This window comes from Orbicella franksi, chromosome 8 (genome assembly GCF_964199315.1).
Source record: "Orbicella franksi chromosome 8, jaOrbFran1.1, whole genome shotgun sequence".
Taxonomy (NCBI): Eukaryota; Metazoa; Cnidaria; class Anthozoa; order Scleractinia; family Merulinidae; genus Orbicella; species Orbicella franksi.
Genome location: NC_138152.1, coordinates 19634405 through 19660678, shown reverse-complemented (window position 1 = coordinate 19660678; position 26274 = coordinate 19634405). Strand labels below are relative to the sequence as shown.

The following is a 26274-nucleotide window of genomic DNA, read 5'->3' as shown; positions in this document are numbered from 1 at the left end:
TTCACTCATATATTTTACATGATATAAACGAAAAAAAAAAGAAAGAAAGTTCAGTTTGACAGTGGAGACTGAAGTGGCTCTGTGGTCAGTCTCTTTCATTGTACTTTTTCGATAGATCTTTAGCGAGAATTAAATTACTTACGCCAAAGTGACAAGGTGTAACAGGGGATCTACTCTGAAAACTCTAAAGCCGCATTTTTAATTATTTCCTCTCAGCTTTATTTTAGAGGAATTGTTTGCACTGGTAGCTGATGCAGTTTTCTCACGTACGACAATTTTGGTATTGCCATTTAGAAGAACGTATTCGTTTTTAAACATGCCCAAAGGCAGGCGTCCATCAGGTAAAGATTCATGGCGTGACCCATCTCATCCATGAAAATTGGTTTTCTTTCTTATTTCCACATTTATTGCTTTGTTTCAGAATCACAATGAAGGAGACTTTTTCCACCCACCTGCTGATCGTTGGTGCTATCTTGGTATTTTTATACGGTGTGTATGAAAATGATTAATTCTTTACAAGCCTAAACATAGCGCATTTTCCTTCAGTTTTAAAATATTTCACTGGTAGTAATCGCTATGATTATTTACTTGGTTGGGTTTTTTACGCTTGTATTCCTTTATGTTGCAAAAAATAGTGGAAAACACTAAATTTTCAGAATAGTAGTAGTAGTAGACTTCATCGGAGAGGGTAACATAAGTGAGTCCATTTCAGGCGAACTGGTAGCTTGTTGATGTAGACTGATTAAAATGGGCCTTTCACTAAACCAAAGGTTGAAAAGTATAAACAAATCAGCCTCTGAAACCCAGGGGCAGTGACTTTAGTTGGGACGAGATAAACCCGCAAAAATGGACGCAAAGAAAATTTACAGTAACTCTTGCGCTTCAATTTTTGCGGTGTTTACTTCCTCCAGTCCTAATTAACAGCCCCTGGGTCCGAGTCTCCGATGGTAAAGCAATAAAAGGAATGAATTTTTTTATCATTATTATTATTCGTGTTTTGCCAAGGTAAAACTGCAGATTCAAGTGTTCATGAAAAAAGCAATTCGTATAGTTTAATCTTCTAGGGAGGGAAGTTTTGAAAAGAACTGTTGCTGGTGACTGACGTTTCGACAACCTGAGCGGAAATTATTTTCAGAGTCAAGTGCACCGCGTTTGTCAGTCGTGGTGTTTTAATTCCAGCCCATTGAAACTTATTGGTCTGTTTAACAGTCGTTGGTTGGTTCTTCTACATATGTAAGTTTCGATCCGTCTATTGTTAGTCAAATTAGGTAGGTCTCATTGAGATCCCTCTGTCAGGTAGATATCTATCATTAATAACGCAAACAATAGGGGAAATCGCGGAATGTTTGTTCGCATGATAAGTCCAAGTAAAGTCATTTAATTGCATCTCTACTTGAATTAAATACACGCCAATCTTTATAGCATTAATTGTAACATGGTTGAGTAGATGTTGTAATGTTGAGCGCATGCGTTGTCAAACATTCCTCATGCAGGTCTATCAAGCAGTGTGGAGTATCAAACCTTTTCAGACTCAAAAAGTTACAGCGAAGCTCATGTAGCATGTCAAGGATATAATTACAAGCATCTGGCAAAGATAAACGAGCTGGATGAACTAACTCAGGCGAAAACTGCTTCTGGTTATAGTAATTTAGAGAAGTACTGGACTGCTCTACAGGTGTTGTAAGTAATACGTTTCCACTGTTACCGTTAAGGTGATTCCTCTGAAATAAAAGTTGCCGAACAATGTTTTTGAAACTTTCCATGAATGTTCCCTACTAGGCACTGTTTCAAGAAATGCAATAAAAATGATAAGTTACCATGGTCATTAAAGAGATATAACAGGCCAATCTTACCCCACTTATGCCTAATTACGTGAATTACTTCATCAGTTCACCATAAATTTTTGCGGTAGCTGGAAACAAAGTTATTAAAGCAATACTTGAAAAAAATCTTGGTAAGCAGAAAGTCTCGGGCACTTGGAACAAGGTAATATATGATCTATGGAAAAATCACACAATTCTAAATGACACTGATTCAAAATGTTCCTCCAATCGTTGTTTTCAGGGTCATAATTTGCATCCTTGAGTAATGGTTTTGTGCGCTCTTTTAGCTATACCTTTTTTTTTTCCTTCTGAACAATTAATTCTTTTAACTTAAAGAGGATAATATTTACCCCAGATTTATGTAGTAAAACATATAGGTCACCATGCTCGTTTGAGAGAAAACGGGCATTTATTTCGCTGTCGAGCTTAGCTTGTGGGAAATCTCTTACATTATGTACGTGCACGCGCCCATGTGTCGGAGGCGCGGTGGCCTCATTCTTAGTGCGCTCGTCTCCGGATCAAGCGGTCCGGGCTCAAGCCCTGGCCGGGGACATTGTGTTATGTTCTTGGGCAAGACACTTTACTTTTACAGTGCTTCTCTCCACCCAGGTGTATAAATGGGTACCGTCGAACTTAATGCTAGGGGTAGCACTGCGATGGACTAGCATCCCATCCAGGGGGGAGTAGAAATACTCCCAGTCGCTTCATGCTACAGAAACCGGGATAAGCTTCGGCCTGGTGGGCCACTTGGTTCGTGTGCAGACTTTACCAACCTTACGCGCCCATGTGCGCGCGCTAATGGCATGAAAATCGTGCGCAGTAGGAATGCGCAATGCAATATTGAGGAATCACTTTAATTACTACACTCAGTTTATGTCAATATAAATATTATTTTGTTAAAGAAGTTTAATCTTTCTAGTTATGACAAAGTGCCTGGAAAAGTGCAGTGGAGATGGAGTGATACTGGAGTGCCATTTGCAGCAAATCCGAAGATGTACAATATCGTACATGTAGACGATGCCAGGAATCTAGTAGAGACTGGCCCCATTAAAGTTTACTGCTTCTTGGTCACTAGCGGCACATTTCTGGAAATTGAAACCTGCAGCGAAAACCATGCTTATGTTTGCGAGAGATCTGACGGTAAAGAATTAATTTACTGATATTAAAGATTTTTACAACTTAAAACTATCACATTTTAGCATTGGCTCAACATGTCTAGACTAAAAAATAGGTCCGCAATGCGTACTTGTGGTCTTATGCTTAGTTTTATCAGGAGCCATAATCGGGGACGGAGACCGTAAGCGCGCGCCATTCAAGTATTGGGGTTGTCCCCATGATATGGGACAATAATTCTATTTTTAGAACAAATTGCGCCATCATCTGCGGCACACGCGCGTGCATGCTGCGAGGATTTTTGCGGATGTCGCGCGGGGGAAATGGCGTCCGAAATTCCCGAAATGTTTCATGCTTTTGCCCCACAACTCAACGCGTTTACGTCTGTTGGAGTTTTGCTTAAGTATTTTCGTCGTAAGCTGCTCCAGTTTGAGTGAAGTAAGACAGTGTCGAATTTAGGTATGTTCCGCTGTAAGCTTATATATATCGCTGACCAAGTTGTGTTCCGACCGGCTGATGCTTCTTTTACATGAGCTGTACATTACTCCACTTTAAATTTCACATATGTTGAAGATTAACAGCTTTTCCATTACACAGCAAAAAACTAGCTGGATATATTTAGATATAGCAGAGCTTCAGGACTTCATAGTTTCATAGCTCCTCTTGCCACACGCTTGTCAGTCTATCGCGACCGAAAAGTAAAACAACATAATTGCTAGTTTGAGTTTCGCTTGAATTGTAAGCAACGCTTGATGTTTCATCGAGGCTTAATAACTTTACGTCCGTAGATACTGCTCAGTTTTATTCGTGTAAAAATCCAGTAAATTCTCTGTTGTCGATGAATGAGAGCGCCCGCCGATGCGTGTTTTGTACAGTCAGTAAACATGACAAATTGTACTTCCGCCGCACTTTCGTGTGAACAGCGGCGCGCATCGAACTCAAACAATAGCTCTATAGTTTTTAAATATGTTTAAGATTGATAAATGTTTGAGAACATATTAAAAGCTAAGCTGAAAATATGTGAATAAAGCAGAAACAATCAGCAAAGTTACGATGACGCTTTCTTTAATCAACTTGGAATAACGATTTCGATTTTGTTGATCGAGTTATAAAAACTCCTTGTCTATTTTCATTTTCGCAGTGTAAAACTTCACTATGCTTATGTTGAAGAAACACACATGATGTTAGTAGCCTTTTTTGCATTCGTGAAATTTGTTGCAGCATCTCAACACAAAAGATAACGAAAGAAATCTTTGTCAAGATTTGTTGACAATTGAAAACACCGACTCGGACTTGAAAGTGCACGAGCTGCACTATGCAAATGAGCTAATTGTACGCGTCAGACTTTCCTTTCAAAAACCTTTGCAAACTCACCAAACAAGCAGAGACAATAAGAAACCATCAAAACAGGTTTTGGTTATGATTAAACATTGTCTGAGAAACTCACAAATTAACTCGACACCAGAGTTGAGAGTTTTCTTGCTATATTCTTAAGCATACGCGTGAGCTTACAACTAGCGTGAGCAGATCTTATTATTCATTCCCAGCGCGAGATTGAAGTCTTGTTTTCGACCCTGAAAAACCCACCTTTTCCGTTAGCTCAGAGCATTAAACTACACATAAGCGTCCTGGTTCGTATTCCCTGCCTTATTCCCTGCCATTGCTGTGAAAAATACGCAAGAGAATCTCTAACTCTCACCATTTGATCACGCAACGTGACAACATCTACGCGAGAGCCCCTGACATGTGCGTGAATCCGCGCGGATATATGACGTCAGGATGGCGCAATTTGTTCTAAAAATAGAAAAATTGTCCCATATCATAGGTGCGCGCGAATCCCGAGACTTACGGTCTCCGTCCCCGATTATGGCTCCTGGTTTTATTCCATTCAGTTGGAATGTTGTTTTTTATATGTCGGTATCTGGGAGTTCATTTGCTACAAGTGAGAGGATAAACAAGTCGTTATAGATTTTAAGTTGGAAATTTATGGCAGGATATTGTTTGCGTACTTAAGTTATCTCCTAATAATAATTATTCATTTAGCTCTTTGTCCCCGTGGGACATAACACCACAACAATCTCTTAATTTAGCCCTTTGTTGTGCAGCTTGCTATGCCTTGTCATATGTGAGTTTTAACTCACTAAGCTCGGCACTGTTTACACAAGTTAACTTGTACTCGTAATGTCGACATGCATTGCTTTTTTAAATGCATAACAACACCAATAACTGAGTCCCCTAATCTGACTTGCGAGAATACTGGCTCATGAGAGCTTGTGGGTGCAACCCGCACTGGGTTTCAGGCCAATGTATATGAGGCTTGCGAAAGCGTACTAGCTTCAGTGCAATCAAGCCGAGTCTAGGTATGTTGGCTTGCGTGAGCTACGCCAGAAGCAATGGCCGACGAAACAACTCGAAAATAATGACTAGTAATTACTAGTACCCAGTCTACCTATCGAACTATTCACACTCCCGGAGGTCTGTCACGTGTCATCTCGTCCTCAAAGTGACACCGCTTCAAGATCGGCCTCTGACTTAGTGGTGTTAGGTAAGACCAGAAAAATACCTGCATATGTGAATGTAGTTCAGCTTAAAGGTTTTTTCTTTACCTTGTGCAAATGTAGAAAGTAAACGCATAGTAAGGATATGCCCCAAAGCGCTAAAACCCCGTTCACACGTGTACGCCAGTTAACGGATATATACCTAAATATGTTTACGTCTGTTGTCCGCTCGTAATTTACATTTATAAACGTGTACGTTAACGTATGCTTTCCACGAAAATGCTCTCCAACCTGAGTAAATTCATAAATTCTCTCTACATTATTGATTAGCAAGGAAAGCTCGCTAAGAAGATGAAAAGCTTGACCAAGGCTAAAAGAAGGGAATGGTTATGAAACCCGGCAAACATCAAAGGAGCAAAGAAAGATAAGATTCATGTTGGAAGGTTCACGACCGTGCAAAATGTCTTTGTCGTGCTTAAGGCTTAGCAAATTATATATTATGTATTATTGCTAATTTTTATTTATTATGTAAGATCCAAGTGTAACATTTTTTCTATTATTCGTTCTTGCGTAATTTGTTTTTCCTTTGCGTACGCAAATTAGTTTATACTTCTTTTCGTCCTTTTGTTTAGTCTTTTTTTTTTTTTGCGTCAATTTAGGTGTTTATTCCTTTCTGTCCGTTTTCGCGCCCTCGTTAGCGTTTCTTTGCTGTTTCATCTTCATTAGCGCCTTTCTAAGTTTCTATAGTTTTATTTTCCGCATGTCCTAGCGTATTTTCCATATCATAGCTTTGCAGTACAGTTTTGGGGCAGTTCATTTTGGTCCGCGCTTAGCGCAGTTCTATTTAGTTTTCGTGCTAGTCTCTTCGCGTTATTCGCAGTCCGTTTCACAACAGTTTTCTCTGGCCGAAACAATGTAAGTGTAATTCACAGTCCTCGTTTTGCAGTTTTGTTATTTCTTTATTCGAATTTAGCTTAGTCGCAACTTGTAACTTTTGTTCTTTTACTGTTTTAGTTTCAACCCACGCTGTTTGTATCCACGCTATTTGCATCTACGCCGCTCGTATACACACTCTTTGTACCACGCCGTTTTGATTTGTGGAGTTGTTTATTAAAGGCCAAGAGAGTTTTTTACGCTTATTGCAGTTTCATATTATATAAACACTAGTGAAATACCAGGATTTTTCCTTTGACTGAAAAATCATATCTTTCTCGCGCGCAGTGAAGATACCATTTTTATCTTTCACACTGTAGGGATATCATTCCTTTTTGATAACATTTTTCTTTTGTGCCTTCAGCTACACTTAAATTTGTCGATGTATGATCGAAACATCCTCGGTCGTCTTCGGTAATCTTCGGCTATCTTCGTTTATCGTCGGAAAACGTTCGGAAATGTTCTGAAAATGTTTGAAAGCGTTCATCTGGCCTTCGAAACAATTTCGGAAAATCTTCGGAAATCTTCAGAAAGTGGTCAATATCGAGTTGAACACTCGAAGATAAAATTCGTATCCCCGCGCGGGCATAAAATAGCCTCTATATATCTATTAAGGTCGGTGCCTAGTAAATACAAAGGTTTTTGCCCCAGGTTAAGACCACGTGGAAAAAGTAGATCTTTGCCAGGGCTATTGAAATCCACTAAGAAAAATGGGGTAGCCACGCATTTTTTTCGAGATAATTAGCCTTGAATCTCAACAAAAATGCTGACATCAGCATTTTTCTGATGAAGAAGGAAAGGATATTTCTTCACAAATTTCCTTAGAATTCGCCTTCACATACAGAAAAGCAAACACATTTATAAAGATCTGAAAACTACATGATAAATGGTAACATGAAAACTATTTTTGGTATGTTTTTAATGACAAAATCGTTGCAACAGCGCTTTTAGCGTCTCTGACAGCCTTCCTCTATTTCAGCTAGAATACAGTCTTTATTAAATCCATTTTGAGATCACTGGTTATCCTTGCAATCTGATTGGCTCTCAGTGGTGCGATTTATTCACGAATCGCACTATTTTTTGCTCTAAATCGAATCTTTTTCTCAGCTAATGAGAATGAGACAGTGAAACAAAACAACCAATCAGATTTCAAGATTAGTTTAAAGTGGTCGATAAAATTTTAGGAAAATGAAAGGCAAAAAGCTATTGTGTGGAGAATTTTGCAACAAGTATAGCCAAAACTTTGTTGTTATTGTAGTTTTTTTCCAAAAAAATTGACGAATTTAATTAGTTACAGTTTCTGAATGACGATTATGAGCTCCTTCAGGCTGAAGACCTACTTTAATGGAAGTTTCCAGCTTTCAGTGTCCATTTTGACGAATATTTTGGCGATTTTTCTTCAACATCTGCTCAAGATCTGTATGATACCGAGTCCAGTAAAACGTAAACAAACGAAAACCACACAACAACAAATTCAGAGCCATCTCAAGAAGGTAGATGTTTCCAGGTTTCCGGTAGTTTCAAACGAAGCAACAAAAGAGCTCAACTCTGTCGCTGTGAATAAACATAGTCAAAATACGCCACACTGCAGAAAATAGTGAATGAACGAACATCTTACGAAGCCGGTGCCAGTCCCGCCATCTTGGAAATATCTTAAAACAAGTGGCGCAACAAGAACTTGACAAGGTCCTGAGTATTGAGTCCTACGCCGAGGTCACAAAAAGAAACGAAGATGATAACGAGCTGGACTCCCTTAAATCATGCCAATGAACGGTATTTAAAAGAAAAAAAACGCACAATCCACTGGGCATCGTGCACTCGAGGGAGAAATCGATCGCAGAATTACACAGGATATGCACCTTCAAATTCCTTCTCCAAAAACAATGAAAAGTCTCAGTCTCAACCACAGAAGAAAGGAAGGCCTTCCATAATTGATTCAGGCGACGAGAATTGAACTTTTATACCTGAAGTAGGCTATTTTCGTTCTGACTTCAGAACTGCTTGTTTCTTTGTCATGTTCGAATGAGTTTTCGTCACATGACATCGTTTTGCACACTAAATGAGACGTGAAGGCGTTTCCGGTTCCGCTTTTTTTAACAAGCCGGCTACTGGAACAATACACCAAAAATCTAAAATTTAAGGCGATAAAATTGTGCGATTTCAAAATGGCTCTAATAAAGTGGCAATTGAACTTCGTGTCGTGCAATTTTGGTCTGAAATCATACTTGTGATTTCAAATCACTCGCCGAAGCGGCTCGTGCGATTTCAGCTTTTTGAAAATCTCACTCGTGCAAATTAATTCCAAATTGAACGAGAAAAACCGTATGATTACCTATACAAATTGCACTCCACTTAGTTCAATTACCATTATAAATACCTTTTGCTACAACCAGAAACTAATCACGTGTTGAATAGGCTTGTCACTTCCATTTCGTAACATAAAATGTCGCGGTAACCACGCGGTTTTTAAAGTCATTGATTTTTTTTTTTTTTTTTTTTTTTGAAAACTTTTACGGTGCTCGTTACATTTTTTCCTGTCACCTCCCCAGTAAGTAAAATATTTGCGCATCTCGCATTTGTTTTGTGCGCGCACAACGCCATCTGCAGGTACACGTTTACGGTTGGATCTCAGTATAATTTTCGGCAGATAACAGCTAGTTTTCAGCTGGAAGACGTTAACAGTTAGTAGTTAGCGATATGCTGCTATTCTGGTGTTCCTGGTTTAAGTACAGGTTCATTAAACTTCATTTGGTCGCAGTAGGAAAATTTTGCTTTCATTTTAGTCGCGTACTTGTTGGCGTAGTAGATTGCGTCAATGGGGGCCTTAAGAAACCACGACGGCGACGCCGACGACAACATCGATTAAAAAATGATTTTATATTTTACCTACGAATCTCGCGATACCCTAACGTCATTTACTTTGTTTCTCACTGTCAATACTATCACGAAAACTGAATCTGGGGCACAGCGATAAATTTGAAATAAAAATTAAAAAAACTAGCCGTCGTAGTTCACGTTCTCCAAACAACGCAGAATTCGGTCATTTCACGTTGTTGTTAGGCAGAGAACGGCAAAGAAATGTATCAAGAATTATAAGGCACTCGCACAGCCATTATTCGGCTCATCAAACCTTTTGTTTAGCCACGTTGCCGCTGCCGTCGTGGTTTTCTTAAGCTTCCTAATGTCAACCCAGCGCGCGCGTGGCACTTGAACCATGCCTTGCGTGATATGTAGAACGTGTGCGCTCTAACAAAAGTAGGCACAGTCCTCAAGGTCAATCCTCACATTTGCATTGCCCATCCTTACTGCGCATAATTTATGGCGTCATTAGCGCGCGTTCGTGCACGCGCATATTGAAAACATGACGGATTTGCCTTGATATTGAGCTCTGTCAGTTGAAAAATGGCTCTAGCTCACCAACGAGCACGGGCACCCCAATTTTTTTTCCAGTCATTGTAATCAACTAATCATAAGCTTTGCGTGAGAAAAGACTGACCTAATTTCTATAGCTGAAAATTGAATAAATAAGAAAAATAGCAGATACACTGTGGTCTTTTCTATTTTGCAGTCGGTAACCACGTCAAGAAATTTGGTTCAAATTTTTAATCAAGGATTTAGCTTTCTGTCTGAATCAAACTCAAAATGTTTATTTGTGTCCGACACAATGTATCGACTGTAGCTTAATGCGTGTTCTTATGAGTCTGGGCTCACAAAGATTTTACAATTACTGGGAATCGTTTTTATAAAAAGCATTAAATAATGCCAAAATGGGGCATTTTCAATACCTCACTGCTCCTTAATGAGCATGGGCACCCCCCTTTTTTATTTCAAAATTGAAGTAATCATATGATAAATATTCCACAAAGTTTGAACAAAAATCTATTGTCACTTTTATTTCAGAGCAATTACCTTAAGGTCATTCCTCACATTTGCATTGCGCATCCTTACTGCGCATAATTTATGGCGTCATTAGCGCGCGCTCGTGCACGCGCACATTGAAAACATGACGGATTTGCCTCGATATTGAGCTCTGTCAGTTGAAAAATGGCTCTAGCTCACCAACGAGCACGGGCATCCCAATTTTTTTTCCAGTCATTGTAATCAACTAATCATAAGCTTTGCGTGAGAAAAGACTGATCTAATTTCTATTGCTGAAAATTGAATAAATAAGAAAAATAGCAGATACACTGTGGTCTTTTCTATTTTGCAGTCGGTAACCACGTCAAGAAATTTGGTTCAAATTTTTAATCAAGGATTTAGCTTTCTGTCTGAATCAAACTTAAAACGTTTATTTGTGTCCAACACAATGTATTGACTGTAGTTTAATGCGTGTTCTTATGAGTCTGGGCTCACAAAGATTTTACAATTACTGGGAATGCGTTCTTATAATAAGCCATAAATAATGCCAAAATGGGGCATTTTCAATGCCTCACTGCTCCTTAATGAGCATGGGCACCCCCCCTTTTTTATTTCAAAATTGAAGTAATCATATGATAAATATTCAGTGGACAAAGTTTGAACAAAAATCTATTGTCACCTTTATTTCACAGGAATTACCTTAAGTTGTTTTAAAATAGCATAATATTATTAGCTAGAATAGAATAATATTATTGGCTGTAATCACTATCGTTCTCATTTTTAATTTATACACGTTCGTATTTTTAACGAGTTCTTAGCTCCTCGACGAAACGTGTTAAAATAAATGATTGATTAATTGATTGACTGATTGATTAATTGATTGAGTGACGATTGATGCGTGAATTACGAAACCGAAACGATTATATCGGCTAGTTACTCGGGGGCCTGCGATCAGGCGTTCTTTTTGCACACCAAAAAACCGGTTTATCGCAGACTAGTTGCTCAGGCGGTTGTGCACGGTCAAGACCTAAAACCGAACAAAAGCATACAACAAAAATCTTTGTCGGGTTTCATAACCATAACCATCCCCACCCCTACCCCCACTTCCCGCCCGCTCCATTAACTATGCCTCGATGGAACAAAACGCAGGCCAAGGTTTGCATGGAAAATCCGTTACACGTATTTAAATATTCTTGTTCGTGGGCCATTTCTTTTTCTTTTTCGTTTTGTTTGTTGATTTGTTTCGTTTCGTTTTGCTTTGTTTCTTTAAATTTTTGTTTTGCTGTTGACAATGTTGTTGCTGTTGTTTTTACATCTTATCATAATACGGTGTTCAAAGCAAAAAGAGAAAAGAAAGAAATCATGTGAATTGATTCTCTCTTGCCTCTGCAACGAAACCTCTTCGCTAGCACTTAAGCTAATCCCTAAAGCATGCAACATCAAACTAAATCATAGCCAATTGGGAAAATTTCGTTTATTCAAACCCTTTATTGGGGAGTTAATCTAAATAATAACCAGCGATCCACCTTGCTTTTTCCCAATACTACGGGTAAGCCACACATTCACGCATCTCGGACCTATTCCTAGGCCTCGTGGAACGAATCCAACAACTAAAATACAGTTTAAATTCCTTCAAAATATACTTAATTTACTATGCGCATTTTTACAATCTTCGTGCACGCTCATAAACTTTTAGAAGTCATACATTGTTTATCGTCATACAATTTCTAATGCACGAAAGGATGCCGAGAATCCACGATGTCCTAAAACTAACTGAAGGCGGCTTAGGCACTGAGAAAAGACAAAGTGTTAGCGCCTTCAATTCCATTGCAAAATTAAGGTATACTTCAGTCTTTGACCATTCCTAAAACAATATCGATTACCTTTGCAGCCTTATCAACAGGTATGACAGAGTTGAAATCAGCACAAATACGACCCACGACTATGGCTACAAGGTTGATGTCTGAAGTGACAGCAACATTTAAAAATAAAGCAACAGATACGACTAAGATTTTGGCTTCAAAAAAAATAAGTATTTCTACACCTGTGCCCACCAGTATTTCAAACACGCTACCAACAAGTGCAGATCTAGAGGAAAAGGTGATTGTCGTGTTTTTTATTATTATTATTATTATTATTATTATTATTGTTGTTGTTGTTGTTATTATTATTATTATTACTATTATTATTATTATTATTACAGGGTGCAATCACAAGGGGTGGCGAATGGTCCTTTAAAAACCTTAGGTTTCGCAAAGTTTTCGCCGCATTTCACGGTCTCGCTGTTTCGTTTTTCTTAGCAGTTATGTGCGTCTCGCAGTCTCGATTTTTTTCACAAAGCTGTCTCAGAGTCTCACTATTTTTCAAGGCTAAGAAAGTTTCAAAGTACCGACTAGTTTATTTCTTTTATATAAGCTTAAATGACTTCTGAACGTCTTAGAACCTCAACGTCTCGAGCTCGCATCTGTGAAGTCTCGGTCTCGCAGTTGAAGCGGTCAAACTGTCTCGGGCTCGCAAGGAAAAACGCTAGTCTCGCCTTCTCCCAAATTTTCACATTTACCATTCACCACCCCTAATCGCAGTATTCTCCCGCTTGCAAATGTAATGTACCAGTAAATTGGGAACGATATGTTTTTTTTTCTTTGAAAGCCAATGACCCTTCATATCTGTTGCTTTGAAGAACTGATCTTTAAATATATGTCTCCGATTCCGAGCTTAATCATAACAATTACAATTTCCTCAAATGTGATTGGTGCATAATCTGATGTATTTTGCTCTATTTTATCTGCAAAGTTGTAATCGGACAGTGTAATCGAACAGTTAGCTGTAATCGGACACCTGTAATCGGACACCTGTAATCGGACAGTTACATGAGCCAATCATTTTAAGTCCTCTTCACTAAATCCACCAATCACAACATTGATTACAGTTACTATAGTAACCAATTCAAGAGACTGACTTTGTAAAATTGTGGAGGTTTAGTTTCCGATGACTGTTTTGAAAGAAACTTGACAGTCATTTTGCAGGCTATTCCCAAATTCTTAATTATGATATTTAAAAATGACTCAGTATTAAAAGTTATTTTTCAAATTGTGGGAAATTGTAATGGTTATGATTAATTGTTAACAGGACATCGTGTCATCCAATTCAGTCTGTAATCATACTCGTGATTAACAAATCGGACTCCCACTTCGCGGTCCTCCGATTTTGTTAACCAAAAATGTATGAATTCCTCCATCGAGCCAAATTTTGCTCGTTAGAGACTAAGAATAGTCAATTGGACCGATTTATGGCGAAAAAGAAAGTTTTTGAGAAAATTTGTGCTTTTCTTTAATCACTCGTATGATTACAGACCGAATTGGACTCCACTCAGTCTTACTTCCATTATTAATAAGTCACTGCAGACAGATCTCTTGCCCCATCCCATTGAAATACAAAACACTCGTCGTTGATATTTGTCAATCATTCAATTTATGTACATGTGCACAGCTTTGATCCGTTTATATATTCATCCTCTTCCTTCACTTGGGCACATACAAGCGGCGAAACCTATCGTACTTCTTTTCTTTTTTGACTCTTGCCATCGAAACCTGAATATTGAAGGAAATAATAATGGTGTAGGTATATGGCAGTATACATACATCGTTCATGAAAAGGACTCGATTCCAAAAATTGGAATTCCAACTCGATAACCACCGATCATAAATGTCAAAAAAAAATCGTTTGGTATACACATCACCTGATAATATTGTGTTTCTCTTTTTGAATTAAAAGATAACAGAATATCTGATCAAATTGAAGCAGCTCAGTGTTGACGAAGAAGATTCTCTGCAGGTAACTAGCTGTCACCCTTTCTCCCAGGGGATTAGTTCTATCACTGATTGTCTCGTCGACCAGTCAAAGGTTATTTACGGCTAGAAAAAATGTGTCCTTGGCAGGGGGATTGTGTTATGTAAGTATTTTTGGCGGAAAAAATGAACACCCAAAATATCTGCCCAGTTAGCTGTATAATGATTCTAACAAATTCCCTGTGAAACATATACATGCTCTGCAGGAGTGGTCGATTTCCTTGTTTCTTCATGCTATTAGAGAGCTTCGGCAAATGGTATAGAGAACGTTGCCAAAAACGATTTATCAAACAGAACAGGCGCAGGCGCGTTTTGCATCTTACTACATGTTTTACATGTTCTCTGCATGCAAAATAACGTGAGATGACCGAATTTTACATATTTTAGACAACGTTCTCCTCGACGGCTTAGTTTTCGTGTTGCTATCGGAAAAGAACTCGTTTATTACATATCTAGCTTGACAAGGTTTCAGAGCGATAGGCGCACTGAACAGGACTAGATATTTGGGAAATTTCAAGGTAAGATTTAAATTAATTCATGGTATAATTGTTATCGTGCCAGCCGTCACGCATTCTCGCCGTCTTTTCTTCTTCTTTTTTTTTTGTTTTTTTCTAATTGGCCAATGACTTTAATTGCAGACTCCACCAAGTGTTAATCTATTTTAATATTGGTGCCTATACTTTTTTAGATTGCCGTGAATGAAACATCAAGGCTACTGACATATTTCAATGACAGTTCCTATTACAAAACAGCGACAAATTTGTTGGTAGCCACCCAGCAGCTTGAGACATTTGCTTTAAATTACGCGATGAAACATCTAACGACAAATAGAACCTCCGATGCTAACATAATTAACACTGGAGGGCACTTTGGTGAGTTACTAGAGCAACTTTAAAATGGTCCGCTACATTAAATCGGTACCCTATCGAGCTTTCATAAGGACCTTTATACGAAGGCTGTACAAAAGTGTTACTTCTTCAGGGTACGTCATGATCTCCGACAAATTGAATGATTATGATATATTTACAGTCATATCAACAAAATATGTATACATTTTGAGTTAGGAGTTTCGCGCAAGCCATGTTCTTCCCTCATTATTTACTGGAGGCTCCACCGACTTCCACCTTTTTTGTTTACCGGGGGGAGGGGGATGTTCGAGGTAGGCGCCAATTAAGAGACAAATAGGATATTTTCACCAGCTTTTCCACCTAATCCAATTTATAACATTTTCTGATGTTTCCAGTGATGGAGGTTCGAAGTGTAAGCGTTGGTCATGAAAATGACGTATGGTTTCCGTCGGAGGACGACAGAGAACACTTTGGTGATGGAAATGGAAGGATAGTTCTACCAGCAGAACTCTTTGGAAAACAAGGTATAAGGTTCAGCCTCTTAGAGTAAATCGTCTTTTCAAAACTTTGTACGTCCGAGGGTTAATATCATCACAAATCAAACGCTCAATCGGATTTAAGAGTTTGTTAGTGTGAGGGATTCGAAAGGTTGATCTGTGAGCGTTCATTTCAGTATCCAGGATATGGTAATCACCGAAGCAAAATAAAAGCATTATAGAAGCATTTTGACGTTTTCCCTATGACAAGACAACAGCTTTAATCAATCCTTGAAACAATAATAATGATAATAATAATAATAATAATAACAATAATAACAAAACAATAACAATAGCAATGACAACGACAACGACAGCGACAGCGATAACGATAACGATAACGATGATAATAATAATCATCATCATCATAATTATACAGGATAACCCTTCAGTATATGAGTACTGGGGTCCTGTTTGAACGAAAAATGTACCATATAAACTAAAATAAGATAAGCGATTATAGATAATGTGAAAGGTGAATTGATCAACATGACAAGAGCGTGGGACAAAGAAAAAATCTGAGTTCCCCGACAGGAATACAGGAATAGAGCCCATGACCTCCCGAACACCGGGCGGGCGCTCTATCCACTGAGCTACGAGAACTCAAGGAGAGCAAGATCATTCAACATGAGTTCATATGTAGGTTAGAGATAGTGTTATTATCGTGATGGGATTCTGCTGTTGCCGATGTACGTTTTAGCAATCGTCTTATTCTGTTAACGAAAAGCTGTGACATAATTTGTTTTTTCTGGTCTTCAGAATTTTTTGTGGTTGGAATATTATATAAAGACATGCACAAGTTACTCCCAGATGAAAGTCACTCATTCCTTGATGGGTATGTATTGGATAGTGGGGGAATCAAACATGCATGGGCAACTCATCTTAAACACGGAGCGATCCTATAAAAGACAAGGACACGCCACCTTTGAAGCACTTTGTTGGCTTTTTTGAGCAATGGTGGAAAGCCGAAATAACGGTCGTGTAACATAGAAGTCGTGGAGAAACATCGTTTTCTTCGTTAAAACAACGGAGTCATTCACGTAGAATAATATAAGGTAAATAATAAAAACAAAGTGAAAATGAAACTTAAATCAACACTTTAGAACAACAAAAACAATGAATTTTCTTCGTCACTTCACGGAACATTCGAATTTCACAACTAACTAAAATAACAAAGCTGATGCCTGCGATAAACGAGCTATCTGTTTCCATTTATCTCAGCATGCCGAGAACGAAAACATATTTCGTAAGAGGTGATTGTAGTTAGGCCGGCTGTGAAGACAGACGGATTTTGGTGGGATATTTAAAATTTTCAGATTATGAGCGTTATGATATTGCAAACAAAATGCAAATTCAACAACGCTGAGTAATTCCTCAAAATGTTCTATATTCAGAGCAAAGAAATTGGAAACAAAAAGTACTACGAAGAAACAAGAGAAAAATGGCAAAGTGAGATTTCGCCTGAATATTGACGTAAGAAATGAAAGGAGAAGGAACAAAAATTGCGTTCGTAAAAGGCCGACTGAATTTTAGCAGCAAGAGTAAAACAGCAGCCAATGTTCACCTTATGGACTCTCTTTTAGATAACTGGCCGAAGCATAACCACACTTCCGTAGATATAATATATTACCTTCGCAGTCTGCTTGCATCTTTTTTTTCCTACGAGTTTTAGTTTCCAAACTTATTTCTCTTAATCCTCAAAGGAGACATTCTGCAGGCATCAAAAGAACTAGACACGACATTTTATAAATTTGAGTGAACAGCTCAAATTCATACGATAGGCTTTCGCAAGTGGGGGAACAAAATTATGAAGTTGACATTTTAAAGTCAATTTTCTTTGTAAACTCTTCTCTTGAAGCTATCGTTCATTTGGTTCAAAAGGCATTGCTTACTTGTAAAGTAGAGCAGAAAATTACACCCGTCGCTCTCCAGAATTTTGTGGCATCGCGCTAAAATTAAACCTGAGTGAATAAGCCAATCAAATGGGAGCATTGGTCGTCTGTTGGGATTTGTGATTGGCAGGCTGATCACCTCAGACTCGTTATATAGGATCGCTCTGTGTTTAAGTTAAGTGAATTGAGTCTCCAGCCGTACAGAGATATAGAAATAAAAACGTAATAAAAGCTTCTTTCATTGTTTGCTAATAAACCTTTCTTTCTTAAATGTATTAGGAAGAAACTGAAAAATACAAGACTTCAAACCCGAGTCATCGCGTGTTCTATATATCCTTACTTGTCTGCTCCTCTGCCAAAAAACGTTACTATATCGTTCACATTGGAAGAGGTGAGTGGAGATGTTGGCCACTGCTTTTATTGTTTTCCATTGACTACCTGTATAACGAAAGGCTTTGTATTATTCTTTGCTGTTCTATTCAGGGATTACCAATGTTGGAATTGAAATGGATAATCTTTAAGTAGAAGCAACCAAGATATGATGAGGTGCAGAGGAAAAATAACCGCTTGGCAAAAAACCCTGACGTACCACATAATTGTACATACACTTGAATATATGAAATAACATATATTTGAACTAAGGAGAAAGATATGAAGACCTGATTGATCATCGCAGTTATACACTTAACTTAAGCAGTTGTGAAATTAAAACCTGAAAAAAATTCAGGTCTGAACCGTCATAGAAATCTCGAGCTCATAATCTAATTGTTAAATAGAAAGACTACTTTAAACCAATAAGCGCGCTTATTTACATAGGGCTATTTTCTAAAATACAACACAAGTCTGCACACGGGCCAAGTGGCCCATCAGGCCGGAGATTATCCTGATTTCTGTAGCATGGGGCGACTAGGATTATTTTAACTCCCTCAAGGATGGGATGCTTGTACATCGCAGGGTTACCTCCCCCCCCCCCTCCCCCAGCATTAAATTCGTCGGTAACCATTTGCACACCTGGGTGGAGAGAGGCACTGTGAGAGTAAATTGTCTTGCCCAAGAACACGACACAACCCGGACCGCTCGCTCAAGGAGGCGAGAGCACTAACCATGAGGCCACTGCGCCTCGATATACAATTCAAATTTTATTAATACTCACCAGGTGGGCTCTTTGTTGGTGTTACTCAACTAAAATTAGAATACATGACATAAAACTGAAATACAATCACCATAAAATTACCATCAATTACGATAACAATTACAATAAGCGAAGAAGTAACGAGAAAGAGTTTATTTCTTAATTGTCTTTTAAAAATTGACTCTAAATCCATACAAAGTAGGCTATATTATAATTTAGCCCTTTCACATTCCCTTTATTGAAACTGTTTTCGTTTTCTTTCTTTAAGCCTTCTAAACTTGATGATACGCCAATTTGTGTATTCTGGGACTTTGAAATCAGGTACATTTTTAGTATCTACTTCAGCTATTTTTTTGTTCTGACATGCATATGTTTAAGTTAAATTGATTATGATCTTGATTTCTCCAGGTCCAAAACTTTAAATCTACCTGGTAATCACTTATTTGCATGTTTCTTCTACAGGAGTCGATTCAACGGTTCCTGGTCAAACAGGGGATGCACGTTGATCACCAAAACTAACAATAACGTTGTGTGTAGTTGTAATCATCTCACGAACTTTGCCGTTCTTTTGCAAGTGGGAGGAAAAAAAGTGAGTAAATCCTTCTAAATTTGTTGTTGATGGTGTTGCCGTTTTTTCACATCTTTTTTCTTTATTTCTAAATACATTTATGGAAATGTGACTGAGAGAAGTATTAATCAACAAAGAGCATTTTAATCATTTAACCCTACGAAAAAGTTTACGACATTTTGTAGGGGCAGGATCTTGGTCAGTAAATCCAGTTTTATTTTTTGGTTACTTCTTTTAATGCATAATTGCGGGCCTCCGTCGGCCCGAAAGGCCGCCAAGCGGAGTACCATAAGGAAGAGAACCATATCCATGGATAGCACTAGAAAACCATGCAACTCTTTTTTCACGGTCAACATGGATAGCGGCATGACTCCCGGGCGCGTGCGCCCTACGACGACGACGCAACATGGCGGCCACACTCCAGCTAATAGTCGACCAGGTCGTTCAGTTTGATATTGAGCGTCCATGTTATGGTCAATTGACACCTGTCGAAACAAGGTATCCGCTGACCAGTATCGCGCGAGACCATATCGCGGGCACATGTTGTGACCTCATCAAGATCGTATGCTTTTTTTTTAAGTTGACCGCTGGCTAAGTGTTGTTGTTTGATTGGATCATATATTAAACAGTTAGATAATGAGCTCCAGATTTCTATCGCTGCGCCCTCGTCAACTATCACGCATAATCTAAAATTTTATAATCTAAAATCTACAATTTTATCTACATACTCTTCACAGACACTTCGAAAACGCCAAGAAGGAGCCGTCATTTGTTTACAAGGGCACAATGCTACGCTACTCACTATCTATCACAGAATAGATAGTGAGTAGCGTAGCCAATCAGAGAACGTCATTCATGATAGAACGCTAGTAGATTTATACTTATATATTATATATTTCATTATGGATCGCAGATAGTCTAAGGGACCCTAATTAAATTGCGCTGAAGTCCAGTTATCTTTTCTTCCTGACATGTAGGTTCCTGACAGACATCAGTTCGCCTTGAAAGTCATTACTTATATTGGTTGTAGTCTGTCGCTTGTGGGTGAAACTTTAACTGTTCTCGCTTATCTGGTTTTGATGTAAGTAAACCCTCCATTATCATAGTAGGACCACTAAGAAAACATTTTCTATGGTTTTTCCGTGTAAATTAGCATGCTTTGTCTTGAACTTCTCTACAGGGACTTCATACAGGAGCAGTGTCAGATAAGACTCAATCTAGTCATAGCCATAGCCGTGGCACAAATCATTTTCCTCGCAGGAATTGATGCTACATCAAAACAGGTAATTGCATCTAGATAAAAATTAACCAATTACCATCCAATACTTATTTTGTGTGTTTTTTGTGTGTTTGTTTGTTTGTTCAGCTGTTTCTTTGTTTCGCTTTGCTTTGTTTTGTTCGTTTTTCTTTTGTTTATTAACTAACGTCGAAGAGCTAAACTGATTCTCCAATAATATTATTCCTTCACAGGGAGCTTGCATTTTTGTAGCAGTGTCTATCCATTATTTTTATCTGGTCGGATTTGCCTGGATGCTTATGGAGGGAATCTACTTGTACCTCATGGTTGTCAAAGTTTTCAACACTCTTGTAAAAATGAAGCTATTCTATGGATTTTCTTGGGGTATGTGCAAACCTTTGTTTAGCACATTGCTTGACTGCCCTTCATGGCTAGATTAAGCATCATTGGAAAACGAGAAGTGATTCGTCAATCGCTGGATGTAGTTAAATATAAATCAACTTTACACAGTCAACCCATTTTTAATTCAAACGATGAAAATGGCATAGCGAAGTAAGCAATGAGTATGTAGCAATGAGGATGTGAACAAAATACACAGTGAATGATAGTACCTGGTCCCGAGGAAACCGCTAGTTTTCGATTTTCCAAGATTCTCGATGTTTTCGAAAGGAAGTCGAGAGAAACATCGATGTTTGAGGGAAATCTACAGTGACTGTTTGAGTCGCTGGGGAGTAGTAAATAAGTTTTTTTGTTCCTCAGCTGATAGTTAAGTGTAAAGTAATAGGTAAAAGTTGCCTCTAGTTAGTGGGAGATCGAGCGACAATTGCTCAATTGTTGACCAGCAAGCGACATTTCAGTTAGCTGTTGCCACGTTAACGTAAACCAACTAATTTAAACAATGTAAATAATTAGAGCGATATAATGTAAGTAGAGTATAGTGCTGTAGGTAGCCTAAAGAGTGTGCTGTTCGTAATTGCATTGTAAGAATTGTTTCCCTTGAGCTATTGCAAAATTAAAAAAACTAACAATAAATAAGAAATAAATAAATCAGCCAATAAGAGCGTGCTTTAGATTCAACAAAACTCCACCTGTTGTATGATTGCAAAAACATTTCATGTTCGTCATCAAATCAGCATCGCACCATAATATATTTTGTTCCACTAATTAGATGATTATACGCACAGTGTAACGAGAAAAATCCCGCAGAACTGATCAGTGAATTAATTTGATTTTTTCTCTGGCAGGCTTCCCATTGCTTATGGTGGTGTGTTCAATTTTGATCGCTTCTAGCACAGAAGACGGAGTTACAAGCTATGTGCATAGCAACTAGTAAGTATCTGACCATTTAAATTACAACAAGAGAAAGCTCAGTAGGTTTACTGGCTTTCAGGCTGGAGCCGGTTTCACAAGGCCGACCAAGTTGGGATGATATGTTTCCTAATTATAAATATAAGTATCTGTGAAGGTGAGTTAATCAACATGACACGAGCGTGGGATAAAGAAAAATTCTGAGTCCCCGACAGGAATCGAACCCATGACCTCCCGAACACCGGGCGGGCGCTCTATCCATTGAGCTACGAGAACTCATGGAGAGCAAGGTCATTTAACTGAGTTCATATATGACAGGTGTCCTGCATACTGCTAGGATCCTAACAGTATGCAGGACACCTGTCATATATGAACTCAGTTAAATGACCTTGCTCTCCATGAGTTCTCGTAGCTCAGTGGATAGAGCGCCCGCCTGGTGTTCGGGAGGTCATGGGTTCGATTCCTGTCGGGGACTCAGAATTTTTCTTTGTCCCACGCTCGTGTCATGTTGATTAAGGTGGCCGAACACAGTTTTGGCGCGCGCTTTTCTGATGCAATTCAGCGCGCGCACAAGGATTGCAAAAAAACAAACATGCCGTCAATACAGCGATCATTTTATTTACTCAACACCCGCAGTATCTGTGCTATTTTTCTCTATAATTGAACGCGGCGTATTGATGGCTTTAGTCTTTTATTACAAAGATATGTTACAAAAAGGTAACGATGCAAAGAGCCCAGCAATTCTCAGCTTTTTCTTTGTTACCGAAAGAACCCAGTTAAATGCAGCGCATGCGTAGTAAGTCAAAAACTTGCGATTGAATGAAAATTGCACTCTCGGAAATACGCCAATTTCTCGATAACCACTCATTAGAATTTCACGAAATTTGGCCCGAAAATACTTTAGGAAATAAGTAACTGGAGTATTGAAAATAATTGAACTTTAACAAAGGAAATTCTAGATATTCCAGTGAACCTTCAACAAGGGATAATTAAAGATCTCTCTGTTAAATTATTAGCAAAATGGTGGTAACTTGTGACAATCGTTACAAGCTTGTTGCATGCAAATTATAAAGAAAATCTAATGACTAGATTTTCTGCAAATAAAAAAAACCGATTTTAAAGGCCTGTTTATATTTATTCATGTTGCCATGGTAACGGCAATACGTCAGCTTAACCATCAAAAAACCAAAGTTTGTGTTGTTAACTAGCTTGCTGCCATTTTTGACGACCGAGGGATCAAGGGTTTTAGAGAAAAAGGTGAATGAAACACAGGTATCAAAAACTGTGTTCAGCCACCTTAATTCACCTTCACATTTCATTACCGAGCTTAAAATTCACCATCTTTATTAACTTATCACTATATAAGTATCTGTTTCAACACGGCTGCAGTTGCTATAATTGTCAACTGTTGAGAAGAAATTGTTGACATTTATCTTAGCGCACGACTCCATTTACCTTTTTAATTCTGGCCCCTGGACTGGAATCAAGCTTACAAAACAATGGCTTGACAACTGAACAACGAAGATTATTTTAGGGTGTAACTAAACCGTAGATAAATATTACAACACAACTAGCTAAGGACTAAGTAAACGTTATAGAAAATGTCTTTTACCAATCGTAAAAACAGAAATCGGACTGTTTTCTTATTTGTTTGTTTGTTCCTTTTTTTTTTTTTTTTTCATATCGCATCTTGTTTTTGCAGCTGTTGGGTTTCATTCTCAAATAATTTGGTTTGGACCTTTGCCGCTCCAGTGCTCGTGGTCTGCCTGGTAAAATTAAAGATTTTTTTTTTCTATGAACCCAGTTAGCATATAGTTATTCATTGAATAAAAAAGAAATTATTCTCTCAATAGAAAATGACTCATCGACGATTCTTGTAATAACAGCCATATCAAATGTCACCCCTTTCAACATCGGGGAGTGTCCAATTGGAAAAAAAATCAACATTTGATTGTTGCTTAGAGGACTAGTGAAATTTGATGAACCGTATCATCCAAAAATTGTAGATTTTACAAACTGTTTCAATCCTGTTCGATTCCTTTAAAATAACAAAGCTAACTTCAACGGCTTTTCCCATTATGATATCAGTATGGTCTCGACACCTCGCAGCATCAGGTTATGGGTTATGGGCTTCACAACATTTGAATTTGAGATCAAAGTATCTTAGGAAGTGTACTAAAATAAGCAAGCAGATATCTACAAATCCTTTCGAAGCTTTTAATTTTAGCCATTTCTAATTTGTCTACGCCTGCAATTTTGAGAACAATGTTTAATGTTTAAATAATTGATTTCTACAAAGCTCTTGAGTTATCCTTGAGTTGCCCGTTTCTTACGTGTGGGTTTTTTTTCCTTAATCCTTCAGATAAACTCTTTTGTTCTTTGTCGCGTTGTGTATGAGATGTCACAGATGCAGGGTAAAAAAGATACCTCCAACGTCAAGTAAGTTGCTTATAAACTTTATTCCTCAATCTTTGTGATCTTTAGGGGGCCGCTGTAATTGGCTAAGCTGTAGCGGCTACCCTGGCCATTTTGTTTTGTTTTGCTGTCTGCTTTTTTTTTTTTTTTGCTTCCTCTTCTTTTTCTTTTTCTTTATGTGTAATAGTAGGCCGAAGCTTAATAAATAAATAAATAAAAAATCCAGAACTATCATGCGTTTTTGAATGCAAAAGCACTTTTATGTTAACGCTGTATTTTATTGTATTTAAAGGCAAGGTTTAAGGGCATGTGCAGTTCTGTTTCCTCTACTGGGAATGACCTGGGTGTTTGGTATTTTAGCCGTGACGGATGCTGGACTTGTCTTTCAGTACATCTTTACTATCCTCAATTCGCTTCAGGTAACGAGGAAGTCCTATTTTTCGGTGTTTCTTCGACATTTATTAACAACAGACAAAAAAGCATGATCATGTTCATGGACAGTTTTATTGTCCAGAAGTGGTTCTATAATAAAGTATTGTGTTAACCTTTTTTTTTTCACAATAACTGTCTAATTTCTCGCGCGCTGATTGGCTCATTTTTATCATCAATAAGAGAACAGACGGATAAAATTTTAATTTACGCAATCTTTCAAGTTCAACTTGCAGCTGTCAAACTGTCACCTTTTTAACCAATGAGATTTTGTGGAATTTTTTAAGTAGCCAATCAAAAAGCGAGAAAGCTATTGACAATGTTCGCGTCATTTTGAATAAAATTCACTTATCTTTGTTTACGGCAAGTTAACGGCGTCTTTTCCCCTCATTTGTTCCCGGCATTTGACCATTTTAGCCGGCAAATTTTAGCCGGAAAATTAGTTTACTGCCATTTAGCGGGCAAATTAGCCATTTTAGCCGGCAAATTAGTTTACTGCGGAACCACTCGCCTGCGGCTCGTGGTTCCACAGCCACTTTGACAATGTTAGGACGCAATTTATCATCAATAAGAGGACAGACGCATAAAATACTGACGTCAATTTGTTAATTCGTTCTTTAAAGTCTTAAGTCACGAGTCCTGTATCTGGGACTCGTTTTTCTATCAGATAAACAAAATTCTCCATCTGGGCTAGAAGGCCACCCTACTTGAGTTAGTAGAATAATGAATATGATGTCTCTAAGTTGGATTTACCAAATAATCGGTAGGAGAAGGCAGACCGTCTGCCAGAATATAGTCAAACCATTAGTAGCGATCTCTTGAGTGAACTGAGTCCTTCTCAGGAAGCGCTCACATATATGTATATTTCTTATTGTAGGAAATTGAAGCAATAATGTTACTGAGTAAATAAAAAACAAGAACGAATAACTTTTTTGGCTTTCTATAAGGTTACGTTCACAATGTACTTAAACGAAGCACATTTCTCTGCAGGGATTCTTCATCTTGATAATGCACGTTCTCCGGAGTACTGATTTTCGCAACGCGTATCTTCGAAAGAAGCACAAATGGGAAATCGCAAAGAAAAGCAACCTCCCGGGCCTTCGCTCAGTGGCAGAAAACTCAAGCGCATGGTCGGAAAAGCATGCCATGGGTAACCTGTGTAACAGCACAGAGAGTCCTGATCCAATGTTCAGACGGCATCAGATCTCGCCAATCAACTCCGATAGAATGGACACCAGAAGAAGCTGCCTCGCCCCAGTAAACGTATAAGTTCTGTGCAGTCACACAAATGTGACGTGTACTGAAAACGTTTTTCCTATTTAGAGCCTATTTATCACTACTAAATAGACCAACATAGACTTAGGGAAGAGCATCGTACGGAGACGGAGTAAAATGTTGATAATTAGCGTCTTATGGAAAGATTTTGCATACGAAAGGTGTTATTTAACAGCACCTTTCTGGATCTAACTCTGTTGCCGATATTCGTGACCATGCTCTTGCTTATGCGCATGCTTATTTCATGCTCATACACCACCCAGTAAAAGCCACCCTCAAAGCTGGCTTGCTACAGTTTTGAAGGAGTAAGAGTCTAACTTGCACATTTCAATTTTCCGTTCTGTGATTGCTGTTTCCTTGAGTGTTTTACTATTATTTTCACCCACTTGAACAATACAAAGCTTAATAAATAGCCAAAATGATTGACCGAGTGCTAAGGGGAAGACTGGGCACAAGTAGTTTTCATGTGGTGTTTCTCAAAATCAACCCATCGAACCCTGTCTCAAAATTTCAGCCCTTAGAAATTGACTATGATTAGACATCGATGAAGAATAAAATATA

At 38.3% G+C, this 26274-nt stretch overlaps 1 protein-coding gene across 1 annotated transcript; it reads left to right on the top strand.

The window, feature by feature from the left end:
- The first annotated feature begins 325 nt into the window (after positions 1-325).
- Positions 326-26274, top strand: LOC145495192 (adhesion G-protein coupled receptor G2-like). Its single transcript, XM_081474773.1, has 20 exons — positions 326-341; positions 422-489; positions 1494-1680; positions 2743-2963; positions 12117-12325; positions 14000-14059; positions 14762-14945; positions 15317-15445; positions 16217-16292; positions 17629-17740; positions 18750-18802; positions 18944-19070; positions 20027-20130; positions 20230-20332; positions 20520-20670; positions 21531-21615; positions 23297-23363; positions 23957-24033; positions 24302-24428; positions 25429-26274. Exons 2-20 carry the CDS (start codon positions 429-431, stop codon positions 25705-25707), a joined length of 2412 nt encoding a protein of 803 aa, XP_081330899.1. The 5' UTR covers positions 326-341; positions 422-428; the 3' UTR covers positions 25708-26274.

Excerpts from the sequence above, each read along its gene's own strand:
- LOC145495192 (XM_081474773.1), top strand. The coding sequence starts at position 429 with ATGAAGGAGACTTTTTCCACCCACCTGCTGATCGTTGGTGCTATCTTG. Across the intron at positions 1,681-2,742 it reads TGGACTGCTCTACAGGTGTT|TTATGACAAAGTGCCTGGAA; the intron begins GTAAGTAATACG and ends TAATCTTTCTAG. Across the intron at positions 16,293-17,628 it reads AGTCACTCATTCCTTGATGG|GAAGAAACTGAAAAATACAA; the intron begins GTATGTATTGGA and ends TAAATGTATTAG.